Raw genomic sequence first — 19,439 nt, 5'->3', positions numbered from 1 at the left:
GCAGTCACGAAAGCTTCAAATCTAGAATTAATAACCTCTACGGGGAGGATTTTTACCCATCTGTTAGAACTTTTCCACCTGAAGACAGAAGCTTGTGTTGCCTCCAAAACGTCGTGATTTAATTGTTTTATTTTGTTTTATTTTATCTACGTGACTTTACCGAATAAAACCAAAGATTATGAATCCTTGCAGTCACGAAAGCTTCAAATCTAGAAGCCACAGATTTTCCAATAAATTCTCGTCTCGGTTTAATCCACCAAACAATATCCACTGACCACACCACAAGTAAAACAATAACGTAACTCTGAACAAAAATATGAATAAATTAGGACGGTTTATTAAATGCATTGTATCCAAGGAAATATGTACAGCAATAGACTAAAAATATGTATCACGGAGGGAGGGTGGGTGGTGTGGTGATGGCAGTCGTGGTTTACACCAATGCACCACCACCACTACCACCACCCCTACTATGGTGTGGACCGGCCACCGCACAGTAGCACGCATCGGAGGAGTGAGCGTATTGCTCTCCCCACACGAGCCATGCTGCCTCGCTTCTTATTCATTTCCTTCATCTCCTTTTCCTCCTCCAACTTCTCAAACACCTGCACCATCATCTCCTCCACCACCATATTTCCCCCCTTGTCCTCCTCCTCCTCCGGCTCCTCCTCTTCCGGCTCCTCCTCTTCCGGCTCCTCCATCTCCTCTGTCTCCTTCTCCATATCTTCTTCCTCCTCCCCGTCCATCTTTTCCTTTCCCATCTTCACCTCATTCTCTAACTTCTCAACCTCCTGCACCATCATCTCCTCCACCACCATCTTTTCTTCCTGCACCATATTTCCCCCCTTGCCCGTCTCCTCCGTCTCCTCCGTCTCCTCCGTCTCTTCATCCGTCTCCTCATCCTGCTCCTCCGTATTCTCTTCCTCCTCCACATCCGTCTTTTCTTCTCTCATCTTCACCTTCACCTCATTCTCCTCTAACTTCTCAACCTCCTGCACCATCATCTCCTCCACCACCATCTTCTCTTCCTCCACCATATTTCCCCCCTTATCCATCTCCTCGTCCATCTCCTCGTCCGTCTCCTCGTCCGTCTCCTCATCCGTCTCCTCGTCCGTCTCCTCGTCCGTCTCCTCGTCCGTCTGCTCGTCCGTCTCCTCGTCCGTCTCCTCATCCTGCTCCTCTGTATTCTCTTCCTCCTCTACCTCCGTCTTTTGCTCTCCCTCATTTTCCACCACCTCTGTTTCCTCTTCAGAGGCCTGGGCAAGTGAGGAGGTGGGCTGCACCGGTTTCACTCTGTGAAGACACACGCACGACACGACTCCACCTTTTTGCTATGGCAGAGATTGCAGTCACCTCCCCATCTCCCGTTGGTGTGGCAGATTAAACCGAGCTTAATAACAATGAAAAAAATTGAGTACATTTGATGTCAGAGCTGTCATTCTGATGAGACAAGATTATCATTAAGGAATGTGCCACTGTCTCATACAGTCTGCTGTAGTGTCACAGTAGCAGGTAGCGTTGTTTTGTAAATCCAACTAAGTCATTTGTCATGATTTCTTTTTGTTATTATGATATATTCTAATTGGGGCAAATATGACCCCTGGCACACAATGGCCTACTCGTTTTGAACGAAATTAGGGGAGATCTTCAACATCCACTGCAAAGGAGAGGGTGCATCATGTCTTGACGTCCCGCCATGGCAATAATAACCATGGCAGAACGTCAAGAGTGCTGCCGCTGGGCCGCATCACCCACGCACGATTGTTGTAAAAATATCTGATGGTGATTCGTGTTAGATAAAGCTGCCCATCTTGACTTCGATGGCATCTCAGAGTGCTTTACAACGCAATGAGGCACTTACATATCACATCTCGCACCTCAACGCATTTTACGGTGAATGAAGGGTTAGATGATGAAGATATGGCCGCATGGTTATGTGGGCTCACCCAGAAACCAATTATGGAAAATAAATCGGTCTACAGCTGAATGTACACGTGGGGTAGGCTGGAATACACTTGTGTTCTCCCGTTCTGCATGGGTTTCCTCTGGGTTCAGCAGCTTCTTCCCCGAAACTGAACCCACAAATACAATACAACTGGTCTTGGACCAAAATCGACCTCTAAAGCACTCAATTAGGATCACACAAAGCAACTTTGTTCCCTATTTCAAACAAAACTTGGCAGGGCCCTCTTGATTATTTTGTTTTGAGACTCAATTATGTACATCCTGGGTAAACAAGCGTAGTAATAATGATACAAAATAATAAACACATACGCAGGACACATGCAGAGTTGCTTACCGTGGCTCAGCGGCTCCAGACTTTGCATCGTATTCTCCGGAGCCCTCTTCTCTGGATCTCAGCACGATCAGGCCCTGCACACTGCTAGCAGCGGTGGTGGTAATGGTCGTGCTGGTGGTAGCCGTGTCTGCCCCTTGATCATGGACCTCAGCCGTGTTCTGAAGCCAGCTGTGTGCGAGCGCCTGAGTGGGAGTCATCCGAAGGTTTGGATCCCATCTGTTGAGAGACACGCGGGGGCACACGTGGTGAGAGGCACGTTTCAAGGATTTACGATCCTTCCCTTCTTCCACGAGGTCCAGGAATTCTCACCAGCAGCGGGGAGTACTCCACTGCCCAGTAGCCTAAAAATGCACCTAGCCTGCCACTGCCCAGTAGCATCTTTCATGGGCCTCCTCCACAGACACCGATCTTGACACTGCTGGTACAGGTCATCGGCAGGTTCACTCAGCTTTACATCCTCTTGTACCACATCAGCTCCACCTCTTCTGTGACACGGCTCAGCGGTGACAACGTGGCCCTGACGTACCACATTCTCCACATGTTGTAGAGTTATGTGATTAAAATTTTGGACTTTCGGATCCGACGAAGAGGAAGAAGAAAATGTGGGTCTAGTCTCTCTAACGATCACTTGAAGGAGAGTGACTGATATGAGTATCCTTGTGGGGAGGCGTGGGAGAGAGGGATGGGCAGGCGGGAGGTTGTCTTACTGTATCTACTGTAGGCAACAATGGACACAGTCCACCAACTCTGGGCCCAGGAGGTGATGAGTAAGAATGAGAGGGTGGAGTTGGTGATCGATGGAGAGTAATCACCAATCATTTGGAGGAGATTGAGTGATGGGGAATCCTCGTGGGGGGCAGCAGGGGGAAGATGGAAGAGGGAGAGGGGGGCAGTTCTTACTGGAGGCAGAGGCTGATAAAGTCCAAAAACTCCGTGTCCTGGCTCTTGAGCACAGAGCGTAGTGGGAAGCTCCCCGGCAGGTTGTATGGTTTTTTCCAACCACCTGCAGGAGCCATGCACAGCGGAAGAGAGAGATATACAGTTACAAACCACATCACCCACCTACCCACCCACTCACCTACCTACCCATCCCCTCCACGGCCTACTCAACAACAACAACAACCGCCATTCGCCACTAAGTGGCAGTGACATCACCATGGCGCTTGTACCAGGCTATGTGCGCTTTAAGACCACCTGAAGTGTCAAAAGCCCACTGGCAGGTCATGGGACAGACTGACTGAGATGACTGGCTGTGGTAATTAAATTGAAGGTGGAGGGGTTACCAGCCCCTATCACACATTGGCCTCAGTGGTGGCTATGAGCCCCATGAGGGGAATAGCATATTGAAATGGACCTTCCCTCCGTTGGCATTGCTTACCACAGCGCTACCGACCGGTACCACCTTTGAGGTATGGTGTTGTTTTGCCGGACTCATTCACCTACTCACCCACCTAACCACCCACTTATCCCTGCCACCCCCTCGCCCCCCACCCACGCCTACCCATCCACCTACCAACCCTCCTACTCAGAAAAAAAACATCACTGCAAATCACTCTGTTGGAATTACGCAATAACAGCTCCAAGCCACCCCTTTTAACTTACCAAAGTATATCAATCCGTAAGGAGCGGCATGTATGAAGTTTCTTGGGGGCATACCCAGCCTCTGCACACAGTTCAGACAAAGACAGAGGTCAATCATAAAGCCTTAGTAGACTGTTGGGGCAAGTGCTGTAAGCAAGTAGCAGCATGTATTGAGGCTGGAACTGTGGCACACAAGGGCATGGTTGATCACATCGCCCCAGGTACTTCACACACCAAACTAGGTACTTATTTGAAGCTGAGTTGATCTCGGAGAGGCCTAGGGACCAGTTCAGATCATTTAACTTTATGGCAGTACCCCGGGGTACCATAGTACCCTGGTTCTCGCATAATGTCCGTAATGCAATAATTTTGAGTCTGGTGATGGTGGGCGATGCGGCAATTGACTCATCTCAACAAGCTGTACACGATGCACTATTAAAAGTTGCATTTTTCGAGAATGGATTTTTTTATGCTAATGTTTGGCGTTTCGACATCGCGGAGTAGCACTGATTTCGGGTTCATTGGTATCATAGTTGCGGAGTTAAGTACACCCCTGTAAAAAATAGTGTCCCAGAAATAAAATATTTAATTGCCTCGGCCATTTTGTATTATTTGGTACCCTGGTGTACCGCCATGAGGATCAATTGCTTCCACCGGTGCTGGTGGTGGCAGTGGCCATGAGTGGGAATCAAACTCGGGTCTCTGCTGCGTTCGTAGCACAGTGCGGTGCGTTAACCACTGCACCACACATTCTATACACATAGGCAAAGACAAATATCCCCCATATAGCCTTAACATACTTTTGGTCACACACATAGACAAGACAAGCAAAGACAAACACGTGTACACACATGTACAAGACAAAGATTCCCCGTATAACCTAAACAGACTTGGGGCAAGTGATGTTAGCGAGTAGCACCTCTGAAGGCTGACACGCCACACGAGGGGGGTGGGTGGCCAACACCATGCCCGGCCGCCTTTGTCTCCCTAGTGGTGATGTTAACACAATGCACCAGGTACTCATTGGAGGCTGAGTCAACCTAGGGGAGGCCCAGGACCGGTTCAGATAATCGTCACTGGTGTTGACTGTAAGCCGGTATCGAACTTGGGTCTCCCGGTTCGTAGCGCACCGTGTTAACCGCTACACTACCGTGTACACACATGTACACACACACACGTGTAAACACGCACACGACACACAACAGCTATAATTCGCCAAATCACCATATGGCCCCCCTAACCCACGAGCGGATATTATGTGCGAAATACCTCCATGCAGGACAGAAGAAAATCGTCTTCGTTGTTGGGCTGGAATAATTTCTTTCCAGTGGCCATCTCTGCTACTATGCAGCCCAGTGACCAAATGTCGGCAGTGCAGGTTAAATCATAGCCCAGCAACATCTCCGGAGCTATGTATGGCAGGGCATCACCATGTCTGGCTGCACAATCACAACAACAAAAAATGCATGCACTGTGCTCACTTAGCCTTTAACAGCATCGTCATCACACATGCACAGTCACATAGATACTCACACACAGACACTCATACACAGATGCTCACACTCAGATACCCACACACAGACACACAGATACTCGCACTCAGATACCCACACACAGACACACAGATACTCACACAAAGACAGACATAGACCCCCATACACAACAGACACACGCAGACACTCAAACACAGACACATACACAGACAGACATAGGTATGCACATTCACAACAACCGCCATTCACCACTAAGTGGTGGTGACGTCAACATGGTACTTGTCCCATGCTAGGTGTATTTTGAAGACGTGAAGTGTCAAAGGCCCACTGGTAAGTGGTCACGGAACAGACCCAGGTGCCATGGGTTGACTGACTGAGATAACTGGCAGATGCACCAACTGTGCTCTCCACTGTGCCAACTCATTACATTTTAACCGCCCGGCGCTCCGCTCAATGTTGTGAGGGCAACTGCCTCCAACTACCCAGCAGGGTCCCTCACAAGCCTCCTCCATAGAGGCTGATCTTGGCACTGCTGGTAAAAGTCATTGGCAAGTTCAATCAGCTCCACATCCTTCTGTACCACATCAGCCAATCTGTTCTCTAGCCCGTGCCACACCCGTTTAGCCCTATTTATCTGGCTGATCAAAAGCTGCCTGGGGATGTGGTGGCTGGGCATTTTGGCTACTCACACACAGACACTCACACACAGATGAGGTTACTCACGTTGACTTCCCACAATAAAGCTGGTTTTAAAATTCATGATCCTAATGGTGCCAGCCACGGTGTCTTTGACCATGATGTTGTTCTAGAAGAGAGGCAGATGGGATTCACACTCAGAGGTTATGTTGATAGAATTCAGCCAGCAGTGGATCGATCATGTACCACAATACATATTAAACAGGGTAATCAGAAGAGGTGGCGCGCTCTTGCCAAGCATTAGTCTCAGTGACAATCGCTGTTTTCTGACAGCTATCACTGGGGGTACCCCTTTCACGTTCGTTAAGATGAGAGATGCGAGTGGCTTATTGCGTGTTAATAGCTCTGAGACATTATCGAAAAGGGGATGGCGCTATCGACTACTGATCCCCGTTGCTCCAATAGTAGAGCTGAACGAAGTTCACAGCTGTACGAGTGCCTCTTTATGAGTCCCGAAAAATCACCGATAACGCGCATGGATTTCGTGACGTTTTCCACCATGCATTTGCCTTTCATAGTTTTCCATTCGCAGCATCGAAGCTAACGGGCAACCAACAGGTCAAAACACGTATTTCGTATATTTTGCAAATTGTCGTTTTAGCTCCGGTTCATGTCTCCCAAGTTTTGGCCAACGCCGTGATCAATGTCGCCAGTTTTCTCTGTGGTGAGTCCCCAATAGAGACATGCCTCTTCACCAAAGTCTAATTTATACCGGATCATCTTCACCAGTTTTACTGTGACCCTGCCTCCTTCCAGATAGACAGACGGGCATAACACATTAACCTTGTGATGGCCGTTTTTCTCTCAGGTACAACACGACTCTTCGCCAAAGACACGTTGAACACCATGTTCACTTACTGGCCTGATGGCTGCGTGGACGGCCTCCTTTAACTCCATATGCTTCAGGAATGTGAGGATTTCCCTGGTGTATGCTTTAATCAACGCCATATCCAAGCCCCGGAGCCCTGCTTCTTCAATCACTTGCTGGAGACTCTCCCTGTGAGAGAGGCAGTGGCAGCAGCAACAACAACGATGATGCAGCATCAGTACCATCCTGCAATGCTACGCTGATTCTGATAAGGACAATAATATTATTGTCCATGCAAGTTCACGACAAATATTATTATTCTTTATTTGCACCTTATTCCAAGGCACATGCCAGCATTTGTAAAAATTGTACATGCTGTCATTGTGGTTTAGATAAAGAGTGGGATTGTTAAAAGTGGTGGTGTGGTTATGGCGACAGGACAACATGCGACAGGTTGAGGGGTTGTGATACGCCTGGTTGTAGCTGTAGGGGTAGTGATAGAGATAATGATATTGGTAGGGGTTGGGGACAGCCTGGTCCTAGCAGAAAGGGTAGTGATAGGGGTAGTGACAGTGATTGAAGTAGACTTGATCTTAGCTGGGGGATGGGAGCAGGGTGTGTGCATCTCGCACATCCCTACTTATTTTAGGCTGAGACCTAGGGGAGGCCCAGGACCGGTTCAGATAATCGTCACTGGTGTTGGCCGTGAGTGGGAATTGAACCTGGGTCACTAGGTTTGTAGTGCAGCATGCTAATTGTTACACTACTGCTCCCTTACTCATATTCTGCAGAACAGCGGGGAAGACACAAACTAAACACAGAAAAGCACCCGAGTTGAGAATCGAACCAAGGCCCTTCTCGCCGAGAGGTATGAGCGTCACCACTGCGCTGTCATCACCCTGCTTATGGAATGGGGTGTGGCTAGGTGAACAGGGGAAGGGTTGATAGAGAAAAGAGGGGCCTCCAGTGCAACCACGCGTGTGTCCTGGTTGAGCTTCCTAGACACATGGCAGCGCCACGGTATTACAATGTGTCGATGGCACAAGTATCAAAAGTAACCACGCTACGGAGGAATATGCAGTACGTACTTCAACAGCTCCAGCACGATGCAGTAGTGCCCTCTGAAAGTGAAATCATCCAGGACTTTGACGACATTGGAGTTCTGGTTATAGTCTTTGCGTTGACGTTTCATAGCCCTCTTGAGCCCCATCTCCAATATTTTATCCGTGGAGCTGCACAGAGGAAGTCCACAAGTTACTCACTTAGACTTGTGTAAAGGATGCCCAGAAGTAAAGCCTATTCGGAAATAAATATATACATATACATTCACTGGGTCTAACGACTTTGTGAGTTTGAAGTGCTCAACTTTCATTACCGAGGAGCTATCACAGGGAAAGTGGCCGACATATGGCACGCAATCGGATTTGAAGGTAGAGAGCCATTAAAATAGGATTCTGCATATGTATGCTGAACTTCTTATGAACTGTACATAGCCAACCATGCTAATCGGAGATGCGTGGGAAGGACAACAAACTTAACACAAAAAGCAGTTCTAAAGAAATTCGTTTTCAATTTAGATTTAAAAGTACATAGTTTCAGTGGCTTTCTAACATCGGAAGGAAGAGCGTTCCAGATGGTCACAGAAGTGCATCTGAAAGCGCGAGATGCAGTGACCCTCTTTGTTCAAAGGCTAACCAAAAGCCGCTGCGAAGATTGGTCATCAGAGGAAACTTAATGCAAATAAGGGGGTCAAGTTGGGAGAGACTGAAGAAATTAAGGATTGGTGGTGGAGAACCATTGAAAGTTCCAGAAAGGTTGGGGAAGAGGATACAATTAGCTAGGGAGAGAAGGGAGTTTGGGGTGCTGCCTGAATAGAGTAATTCCCTGATGTGTGACTGTGATTAACTTGAGCCGGCTCCGAGCGTGGTCCAAGGAATGCTCAGGATTTTGTAGGAGCTGACCCTGTGCCGAGCTATGGCTGAGCTGCTCAAGCATATTTAACAGCAGCCAAGTGACTCAAGCCAGAGCCTAAGACTGCGAGTTCGAGGCTGAGCTAGAGCTGAGCTATGGCTCTGAATGTGGGTCTCATAGTGCAAGGCGAGCACCACTAAGGAAGGCGCTATGTTTCACTGACAAGAGTCTGCAGTAGTTGCACAGTTGGCGCCAATGTTATTTATCACAGTAGTTGAGTAATGTGGAGGTGATTTTTCAGTATTGGGATGTTTGGTCCAATACCAGTTACACTGTACGTGTTTTTTTAACCTTGAGGAAGAAACTAAAACTATTAAACAAAACTATTTTTAATTTTACCAGGTAAGGCCCACTGACCTATATAGCTCTTTTTCAGAAGCGACCAAGTGGCTTATTACATTATAGCAGACAAATACTCTAAACGCATGTTTCTCAATGTGGAGTAAAAAACTAGAGGACCCGGAGAATATCCATGCTGCCACGGGGAGATCACTCCAAATATATAGGTGTCATTGAACCCACGACCTCCTACATACCAGGCGAGGGAGTTAACATCTCGCCATGAGAAACTGGAGAACACAGAGGGAACCAATGCAGAAGAGATAGAGAACATACTAACTCTACAAAGGAGGGCGCCCAATTCAGGAGTCGAACCCAGGCCCACTTCTCGCTGTGAGGCACGAGTTTCACTAACACATAGCCTCATTACGGTGCCTCTGTGGAGCCTTACGTTAAGGGTGTGACGAACATCTTCACGATCACGATGTTATTTGTCTTGTGGTCACGACACTCGATGACCTGGCCTTGACCTCCCACCACAATAGTCTTGAGCACCTCATAACGGTAGTTGAGGTGCACATGTGGGTCCTGAGCGACAATCAAACAGAGGTCAGAGGTGAGGGCACCAACTCCATCATCAACACTCATTCACCTCCCTTGTTAATTCAGTGCTCAGTTGGGACAGGAATGTCACGGGTACAATTTAATAACCTGATGCACAGTTGTGATTAACTGAAGCACGGTACATTTTCTTTGTGTGTGTATGTTGATAGGAGAGAGAGCTCTATCATGCTGCGAGTTTTCATGCTTGGCTGGTTGGCAGACTCTAGATTTAAAGCTTTCGTGACTGCTAGGATCCATACTCTTTGGTTCTATTGGGTAAAGTCACGCAGTTGAAAATAAAATAACAAAAAATCACGTTTCGGCCACAACACAAGCGGCCTTCATCAGGTGAAGGGACGAGACTGTCTGGAGGACAGCGCTGGAGTGAGAAAAGCCTTTAAGCTAAGCTTAAAGGTCGTGATCTAAGCGTGGCTTTTCTCACTCCAGCGCTGTCCTCCAGACAGTCTCGTCCCTTCATCTGATGAAGGCCGCTTGTGTTGTGGCCGAAACGTCGTGATTTTTTGTTATTTTATTTTCACCTACGTGACTTTACCCAATAGAACCAAAGAGTATGGTTGGCAGACCATACACTGTGGCTGATGATGCTGTGTGCAAGGACACTGCACGTCATCACGCAGTCAGTTATTAAACAGTTTGTGAGGATACTGCACGTGATGATGCTGTGCATGATGATGATAATAACGCCTGAAGTAGCAATCAGGGCAGCTGCCCTGGTTTATACTTCAGGTGTAATAAGAAACCACGAACCCTGCCACTGCTGGGTTATGTGACCGCCCAAAGGCAAGTGTTTTGTGGTGACTCTCACCACAATATAATTATGCTCTTCATCGTCGTAGCCATAATTATTGATGCCCCGGGAATCGTTGTGGAACGTAAAGTACCAGATGTCTTTCATGACGGCAAGTTCTGCCTTCTCTCGGCGAGTTAGTTGAGGGCCAATAAGACCCAGGATTTCTGTGGACATGAGAAACACAATAACTGTAAGTATATTTTATCTAGATTTGAAGCTTTTATGACTGCAAGGATCCATACTCTTTGCTTCTATTCGGTAAAGTCACGTAGGTAAAAAATAAAATAACAAAAATCACGACATTTCGGCCACAACACAAGTGGCCTTCATCAGGTGAAGGAACTGTTCTGTCATGAGGACAGCATTGGAGTGAAAACAGCCAAGTCCAGGTCGCGTCCTTTAAGCTGTGTGGGAGGAAGCAAAACGCTTTGACAAAAGAATTAGCATAAAAATTAGCATGATGTACGTAGGAGGTGCATGGGCCATGATGGACCAGGAGCGGGTGGGGACCATGACGGGCCAGCAGCGGGGGGGGGGGGGGGGGGGAGTAATTTGAATCAGACGCCATCCAGACTTCCACCCTCAGACCTTCCCTGTGGAAGAGATATGTGGATGACACTTTCATCATTTGGCCACATGGCCTCCCAGCTTTGAACCTTTTCCTACACCACATCAATTCTAGACATCCCGCCATCAAATTCACCATGGAAGTGGAGAAAGATGGCAAGCTACCATTCTTGGATGTTCTGTTTGAGAGGAGACCTGATGGCTCACTGGGGGATTCTGTCTACAGGAAACCCACCCACACAGATTCCTACTTGAAACCTGATTCCCACCACCACCCAGCTCAAAAGAATTCTCTCATCAAAACGTTATACCACAGGGCACATTGCATTTCAGACCAACACCACCTGACCACTGAATTAAAACATGTACACCAGGCCCTCAAGAGAAACGGATACTCTGACCGTACCATCCGCCAAGCTGTTTCTCCCTCCATACAGAAACAACCACTTGATACTCCGGTCAAAACCATCACACTACCATGTATAGCAGGCATTACTAAAAAGATCTCCAAAATTCTAAACAAACACAAGATACTGGTCCGGTTCAATACAGTACACAAAATCCGTGACCTGATCCCATCCGTGAAGGATGTTGTTCCTGACTTACAGTACCCCGGGGTTTACAAATTGAGCTGCACTTGTGGTGATTGCTATATCGGGGAGACGAAGCGACATGTCTCTGACTGAATTCGCGAGCACAAATCAGATTTGAAACACGGCAGAACGAATTCTTCTGCCGTAGCTGACCACTGTTACAATGCTGTGGGTGATCACGATATAGTTTTCTCCGATACCAAGGTTCTCTGCAAACCCACGGGTTTTTATCAGAGATTTGTCCACGAGGCAATTCAGATTTACAAACACAGACATAATTTCAACCAAGAGGATGGTTTCAAATTAAGCAATCATTGGAAAGATGTTCTAAATCAAACCAAACATTAAACTAATTTTCAATGGTACAGTAAAAAAAATTTCAAGTAGTGGTATCCCAAACTTTCACAGCTGCTTATTTCTCTCCACTCACTCACTCCACTCACTCACCTCACTCCACTCACTCGCTCCACTCCCCCCCCTCCCCGCTGCTGGCCCGTCATGGTCCCCACCCGCTCCTGGTCCATCATGGCCCATGCACCTCCTACGTATATCATGCTAATTTTTATGCTAATTCCTTTGTCAAAGCGTTTTGCTTCCTCCCACACAGCTTAAAGGATGCGACCTGGGCTTGGCTGTTTTCACTCCAACGCTGTCCTCATGACAGCACGGTCCCTTCACCTGATGAAGGCCATTTGTGTTGGGGCCGAAACGTCGTGATTTTTGTTATTTTATTTTTTACCTACGTGAATTTACCGAATAGAACCAAAGAGTATGATATTTTATCATCGAAGTGCATTTTTCATAGGACAGCCTTAATGAGTCTCAAGACTCCTTCTCAGGAGGTTCCTGCAGATCTTTTGCAGAATGGGAGCAGTGCTGGTGCTGATATGTGTGATCCTAAGTTGAGGAATTTGTTAGTTAAATATTTCAGGATTGGAATGTTTTGGCCAGTACATTGTGTGGTTATTTTTGTAGTGATGGGATGAAACTGGGATACCCATATGCCCACACACACACTCACACACTCTCACTCCCTCACGTTCTTCAGAACTGGGGAAGAATGTTTCAACTACACACAGGAAGGTGCTCGAATCAGGAATCAAACCCAGGACCTTCCTGCTGTGAGACACGAGTGTTGCCATTATGCTTCCACCCTGCCACGTAAAGTAGCTTACGTGGCAATTGATGTTTCTTTGTTGTTACAGTACTGAGGCCACCGCATAGATAATCATCAGTTTGTAGAAAGTCTGGTAGACTATGATTGAACAATTATTGTAACCATCATGTGAGAAAAAAGTAAATATGGGAGTTCTAACTAGATTTGATGCTTTCGTGACTGCAGGAATTAATCTTTGGTTGCTAAACCCTGTTTAATTTAGTGTGATGTTCCATCTCTCTGTATCCCCTGGTATATCTGTGTTAATTCCCCCTACTCAAGGTCTGTATATATATCTGTGGTTATGTGTTTCCTCTACCTGATGATGATTGCTGGTGTTGCAATCGAAACGTCGTATATAATGTAATTTTCTTTTTCTTTTTCTTATTTCTACGTGACTTTACCGAAAAAAACAAAGATTAATTCCTGCAGTCACGAAAGCATCAAATATAGTTTGAACTACCTCTTCGGGGAGGTATGAAATCTATGTCTTTGTGTTCTATGCTGGTGTGTCTACCTTTGTGTCTTGAATTAGATTTATGTCGCTGTGTTGTCTCTACCTATGGTTGTGTACCTGGGTGCCTCTAAGTGTGCGCTGCTGCGCCCCCCTCTCTGTGTGTGCCTGACAAATGTGTGCCTGACAACTTATATCATGCAAATTTGTGTCCCATTGTCTATGAGCCCATCCCTCCTCCATGTCTGGCCTTCTTAAAGCCTCGAGACAGAGTTAATTTACTCCTTAACTGTGCGCGTGTCTCTCCCCCCATAGGTCTCTCTACGGTAAGTATTCTATCACTATCTTAAATTTCACACTTAACTTACAATTTAACAATCTTTGAAACAGCGTATTCAACAAAACCATGCGTTAATTGTGTTTTAACCGACCGTCTGTGTTGCTTTATATAGTTTCCAAATTTTGCTCAACCCTGTTTGATTTAGTGTGATGTTCCATCTCTCTGTATCCCCTGGTATATCTGTGTTAATTCCCCCTACTTAAGGTCTGTATATATATCTGTGGTTATGTGTTTCCTCTACCTGATGATGATTGCTTGTGTTGCAATCGAAACGTCGTATATTATGTAATTTTCTTTATCTTATTTCTATGTGACTTTACTGAAAAAACCAAAGATTGATTATGGGAGTTCTAGTTAAATCAAAACTCTAGCTTCCAAAAGAGCGACTGCTAGGCTCTACATTATCACTCTCACTGTACCAGTCATTCAGCTGCTAATCAGCATAAAAATACATATCCCCCCATGCAACATGGCCACCATGATGTTCCTCATGCAACATGGCCACCTTGATATCACCCATGCAACATGGCCACCTTGACATCACCCCTGCAACATGGCCACTGTTACATTCCACATGACTATTATTACCTTTGGGTGATTTTCTCCGGATGGAGGTGGTACCCGCAGTGTCGCAAAACCCGCCATTTCTCCCACCTTTAGCGTTGCTCATCTACACAAAGACAAAGGTTCCGCACATAGGATTCAACAAGGTGTTGAGTTAAGTGCAGTAGGTGAGTACTGAGCAAGCACCGATGAGATCTGGGCTCTACATTTAGGAGGGTCCTGCTGATAGTTCAAAGTTAATGTGCAAGTTTATTGATGGGCTATGTGGTATATTGGTGTGGTTAAGGACTGTTTTGTTGTTGTTTTTGCTGCCTTTCCCAATATTAAATCTTGACTTAAAGCTTTCGTGACTGCAGGAATTCATATTCTTTGGGTCTTTCGGTAAAGTCACGTAGATAGGTTCAAATTAAAAATAAAAGAAAAAACTAAAAAATGACGTTTCGATCACAACACAAGTGATCGTCATCAGGAAGAAAACAGAGGGGGAAAGCTGCTGAAAGCAGACTGTTTTAAAAGTTTAAAATGGGTGTAGCCCAAGGGTCATAAACAAAGTGGGTGGGGCTAGTGATGTTAATATGAGAAATTAGCATGTTAATGTAAGATCGGAGAGCGACCTCCACGGCGAGCACGCTGAGGTGGCTATGTTAATGTGAGAGATTAGCATGTTAATGTAAAATCGCATAGCCAATGGCACGTGGCTACACCCATTTTAAACCTTTAAAACAGTCTGCTTTGAGCAGCATTCCCCCTCTGTTTTCCTCCTGATGACGATCGCTTGTGTTGTGATCGAAACGTCGTCGTTTGTTTATTTATTTTTAATTTGAACCTATCTACGTGACTTTACCAAAAGACCCAAAAAATATGATTTCCCATTATTGATAAATAAGACTTGTATAATTAATTATTGATTTAAAGTTACTGACTTACTTTCCATTTTACTATTTGCACTCCAATCGTTTTTTAGATTGTTTGCTGTTGTAACTTGCTGACCCTCCCATACTGGACATCTGTGAAAACAAGCTTCGTAGGTCACTGGATTCTTCCAGTCTAAATAAAGAATCTGTTTCTGATGTCAAATCTCAGCATTGGAATGTTTGTCTGATATCAAGATGCCACACCTGGATTTACATTGAGACAGAAAGAGGAACACGTGGATTGGAAGACACACAGGTTAATGGGATCATTCAAAATGTTAAGAGAACTGAGTGGGGCTGCGGCTGGGCCAGGACACGCCACGGCCAGAAGGGATGGTGATGGTTGATCGTCAAGAATAATAACAACGAAGTGACAGCCAATAACAGAGTGGCAGGAACGCATCTGAGAAAACGTCCGCCATCGAGATGGAGCAATGAAATAGGCTCATAGAATGCAGAGCATGCGCTGGCCAGATTATTTAATCGCTAGATTGTGAGAGGTGCCAGTGGCTCGAGAAGGGATGCCTTCATCCAACAGTGGATAGATAAGAGTGCTCTAAATGTTTATACAAAAATAGACAGGCAGGTATACAGACATGATCTCAGAAAGACATTCTGATAGAAACACACACACATCCACATGGGTAGGCAAGCAGAAGCACACCCAGGTAGACAGGTAGGCGACAGGCACACGGATGGAGTGGAGAACACACGTTCACTTCATACTTCACCGCGCGAGTCGAGGGACCTACACGTACCTCCATGGCGGCGACTTGCAGAGCAGCGTTGCGTACAGAGCTCATGTCGTTCCTCACGTCGTCCGGGTCTGTGCGTGGAGAGCGGGGGAGGGAGGACAGGGTCACGCAGAGTCGAGAGTGCGTGACGTAACTGGTTCCCATGCCACAACACGAATCAGGTCACAGCACGGACTCACATCATCAACACCGACTGATTAGCATACATCACCATAAACCCACATAAATAACATGGACTTGCATCATCGATACGGACTCGCATCAACACGAACTCACGTTATCAGCACGGACTCACATCATCAACACAGACTGACATCATCACCATGAATCCACAGAAACAACACGGACTCACATCATCACCATGAACCCACATGAATAACGTGGACTCGCATCATCAATACGGACTCACATAATCAACATTAACCCACATCAGCAAGGACTCAGATCATCAGCATTAATCCACTTCAATAACACGGACTCGCATCATCAATACGGACTCACATAATTAACACGAGCTCACATCATCACCATGAACCCACATGATTAACAAAAGTACACTTTATCAGCACAGATTCACATCAACACGAACTCACATCATTCAGCACGGAATCATACCATCAACATGGAATCACATCATCACCACGAATCCACAGAAACATGGACTCACATCATGACCATGAACCCACATAAATATCATGGACTCGCATCATCAATACAGACTCACACACTCAAGATGAACCCACATCATCAGCAATAACCCACAATCGGCACGAATCCACGTCATCAACGCGGACTAACATCTTAACCATGAACCCACATCAACACGGACTCACCTCTTCACCACGAATCCACATCATCAACACGGACTCGCATCTTAACCATGAACCTACATCATCAACACAGACTCGCATCTTAATCCCCACATTGTGTGTGTAGTGAGTGTGTGTAGTGAGTGTAGTGTGTGTAGTGTGTGTGTAGTGAGTGTAGTGTGTGTGTAGTGTGTGTGTGTAGTGTGTCTAGTTATGTAGTGTGTGTAGTGTGTGGTGTGTGTAGTGTGTGTCTAGTTATGTAGTGTGTGTGTAGTGAGTGTGTGTGTCTTTAGGCCATGTCCAAGCAAAATATCTAGTAACGGGAGTGTGTTGTTCACCTCCATTTCCACGGTGAACTGGATGGCCGAGTTTTGTGCATTGGGATGATTTAGAAAATAATTAAGTGTATCTTTACCATGTGGCCAGACAACCAAAGTGTCATCCACATATCTAACCAAAAAGATGGTTTTAATGTGCTATAGCAGGAGATAAGGGAGAGCCATTGCTGCTCCTTCCTTTTGTTTAAAGAAATCCCCTCTCCATAAGAATAAGTGTTATTTAAACAATGGTTAAGCAAGTTTCGGAATATCTTTTGGTAAACCTGTATTCTTTACTAGTGTATCAAGTAATTTAAGCGATTCGTTCACTGGAACCTTAGTGAATAGAGAAATCACATCAAAACTTACCAGAATATAATTAGGGTTAAGTTTAATATCTTTAATCACATTCACAAGATGTTCTGAATTTCTTATGAAGATGTCCTACCGATGTGCTCACCACAGTGATCTCTACATTGGGCCAAACTTAACATCTCTTAATGTTCGACGGCTTGTGCACCAGATCTTATTTATTCACGATGTACTTACAAAAAAATCCACAGACTACCTGCTGGATCTCCTCTCTGTTTCAAAGAACGAATTAGACCTCAGGTCTTCGCTCATTTACCAGCTTCACATTCCCTATTGCCGTACAAAAACTGGAGGAAGGGCCTTTGCTATTGATGCCCCCAGGGTCTGGAATGCTATTGCCAATAAACTGCAACTTGAATTGCTATCAATGAGATCTTCTCTCAAAATTGCTCTAGAGGAGTTGTACACCCCAAGCTGCCACTGCTATTCATTGGCGTAAAATAAAATAAAATGTTTCGCTCCGGATGATGCTGCAAAGTATTATCTGTATTTTTATTTAGCGTGCTGATCTTAAAGGTGCATTGAAACATTTGATACTCCGACTGATGCTTCTGTTGTTGTGGAGTAACTCATGCAGCCAGCTATGGCTCTAGGGTTTGGTGTTACATGTTATGTAGTTTATTGCAAAAAAAATCGGCCAGAGTCCCTATGATCACTGTTACATTGCAATTACGGCTTTAATTTTGGGTGATTTCGAAAAGTTTTTTAGTTTGGACGTGTGTTTGTTGTAGTACGGAGTTAGACTGATGGCCTTAATCGAAGTTTTTCTTGTGGTTGTTGTTGACTTGCATGCTACTGGGATTTTTGCACACATCGTTGGTGTACGGTGTTTTTTCAGGCATATTTTGCTGTTTTTTTCATGGATTTTCTGTTTGTACAATCACATAGTCACTTTAAGATGTTTTCTTGTTCGTGTTTTTGTTTTTTGTCTGTTGTGGTTCACCCGATTCAATAACCGAATGGCTCAAAGGACTATACCAAATAAATAAACTAAATAAAAACACAGACCCACACCCTCACCAAGAAACCACAATATGGACCCACATCCTCACCAAGAAACCACAATATGGACCCACATCCTCACCAAGAACCCATAACATGGACCCACATCCTCACCAAGAACCCACACTACAGGCCTACATCCTCACCAAGAACCCACACTACAGGCCTACATCCTCACCACGAATCCACCATCCTCACCTCGAACCCACATCCTCACCACGGACCCACACACTCACCAAGAACCCACAACATGGACCCACATCCTCACCAAGAACCCATAACATGGACCCACATCCTCACCAAGAACCCACACTACAGGCCTACATCCTCCCCACGAATCCACCATCCTCACCTCGAACCCACATCCTCACCACGGACCCACACACTCACCAAGAACCCACAACATGGACCCACATCCTCACCAAGAACCCATAACATGGACCCACATCCTCACCAAGAACCCACACTACAGGCCTACATCCTCACCACGAATCCACCATCCTCACCTCGAACCCACATCCTCACCACGGACCCACACACTCACCAAGAACTCACAACATGGACCCACACACTCACCAAGAACCCACAACACGGACCCACACACTCACCACGAACCCACAACACGGACCCACAACACGGACCCACACACTCACCACGAACCCACAAACCCCTCATCACTCACCCCACAATCTCCTCACCTCGTACTGAGCAGCCGTCTCCCTTGCGCGCCAACGTCTCGAATAAGGGCGGGGCGAAGTCACGCGGCGCCTCCACGTCATCGGTGACGTAGCCCAACGAGCGTTAGCTCCTCCTCTCCTCCCACCATCCGTTAGCCCCCCCCCCGTCACCTCCCCAACCACCCGTTACCTCCTCCCCCCTTCCCCCAACCCCTCCCCTCAAACGCCCGTTAGCTCCTCCCCCCTTCCCCCCAACCCCTCCCACCCAACCGCCCGTTAGCCCCCCCCCCTTCCCCCGCTAAGCTGTCCCCTTAGCCCCTGCTAGAGGCTACACGGGGGATCGTTGTCTGTGTGTAGGTGCTGCTACACGCTACTACT

The 19,439-nt window shown here is 46.3% G+C and overlaps 1 protein-coding gene across 1 annotated transcript; it reads right to left on the bottom strand.

The window, feature by feature from the left end:
- Positions 1 to 317: 317 nt before the first annotated feature.
- Positions 318 to 19,164, bottom strand: LOC116941168 (dual specificity tyrosine-phosphorylation-regulated kinase 2-like). The gene is made up of 13 exons (XM_032951893.2): positions 19,083 to 19,164; positions 15,888 to 15,955; positions 14,240 to 14,321; positions 10,557 to 10,705; positions 9,579 to 9,715; positions 7,966 to 8,109; positions 6,928 to 7,066; positions 6,097 to 6,178; positions 5,150 to 5,319; positions 3,902 to 3,962; positions 3,200 to 3,302; positions 2,300 to 2,515; positions 318 to 1,293 (listed from the first exon to the last, which is right to left on the bottom strand). The coding sequence occupies exons 2-13, from the start codon at positions 15,930 to 15,932 to the stop codon at positions 471 to 473; spliced, it is 2,151 nt and encodes a 716-aa protein (XP_032807784.1). The 5' UTR covers positions 15,933 to 15,955; positions 19,083 to 19,164; the 3' UTR covers positions 318 to 470.
- Between the last annotated feature and the right edge of the window lie 275 nt (positions 19,165 to 19,439).

The sequence above is a fragment of the Petromyzon marinus genome, chromosome 11, assembly GCF_048934315.1.
Source record: "Petromyzon marinus isolate PM22_M1 ecotype Great Lakes invasive population chromosome 11, UKy_Petmar_22M1.pri1.0, whole genome shotgun sequence".
Classification (NCBI taxonomy): domain Eukaryota; kingdom Metazoa; phylum Chordata; class Hyperoartia; order Petromyzontiformes; family Petromyzontidae; genus Petromyzon; species Petromyzon marinus.
This window is presented reverse-complemented; position numbering and strand designations above follow the sequence as displayed.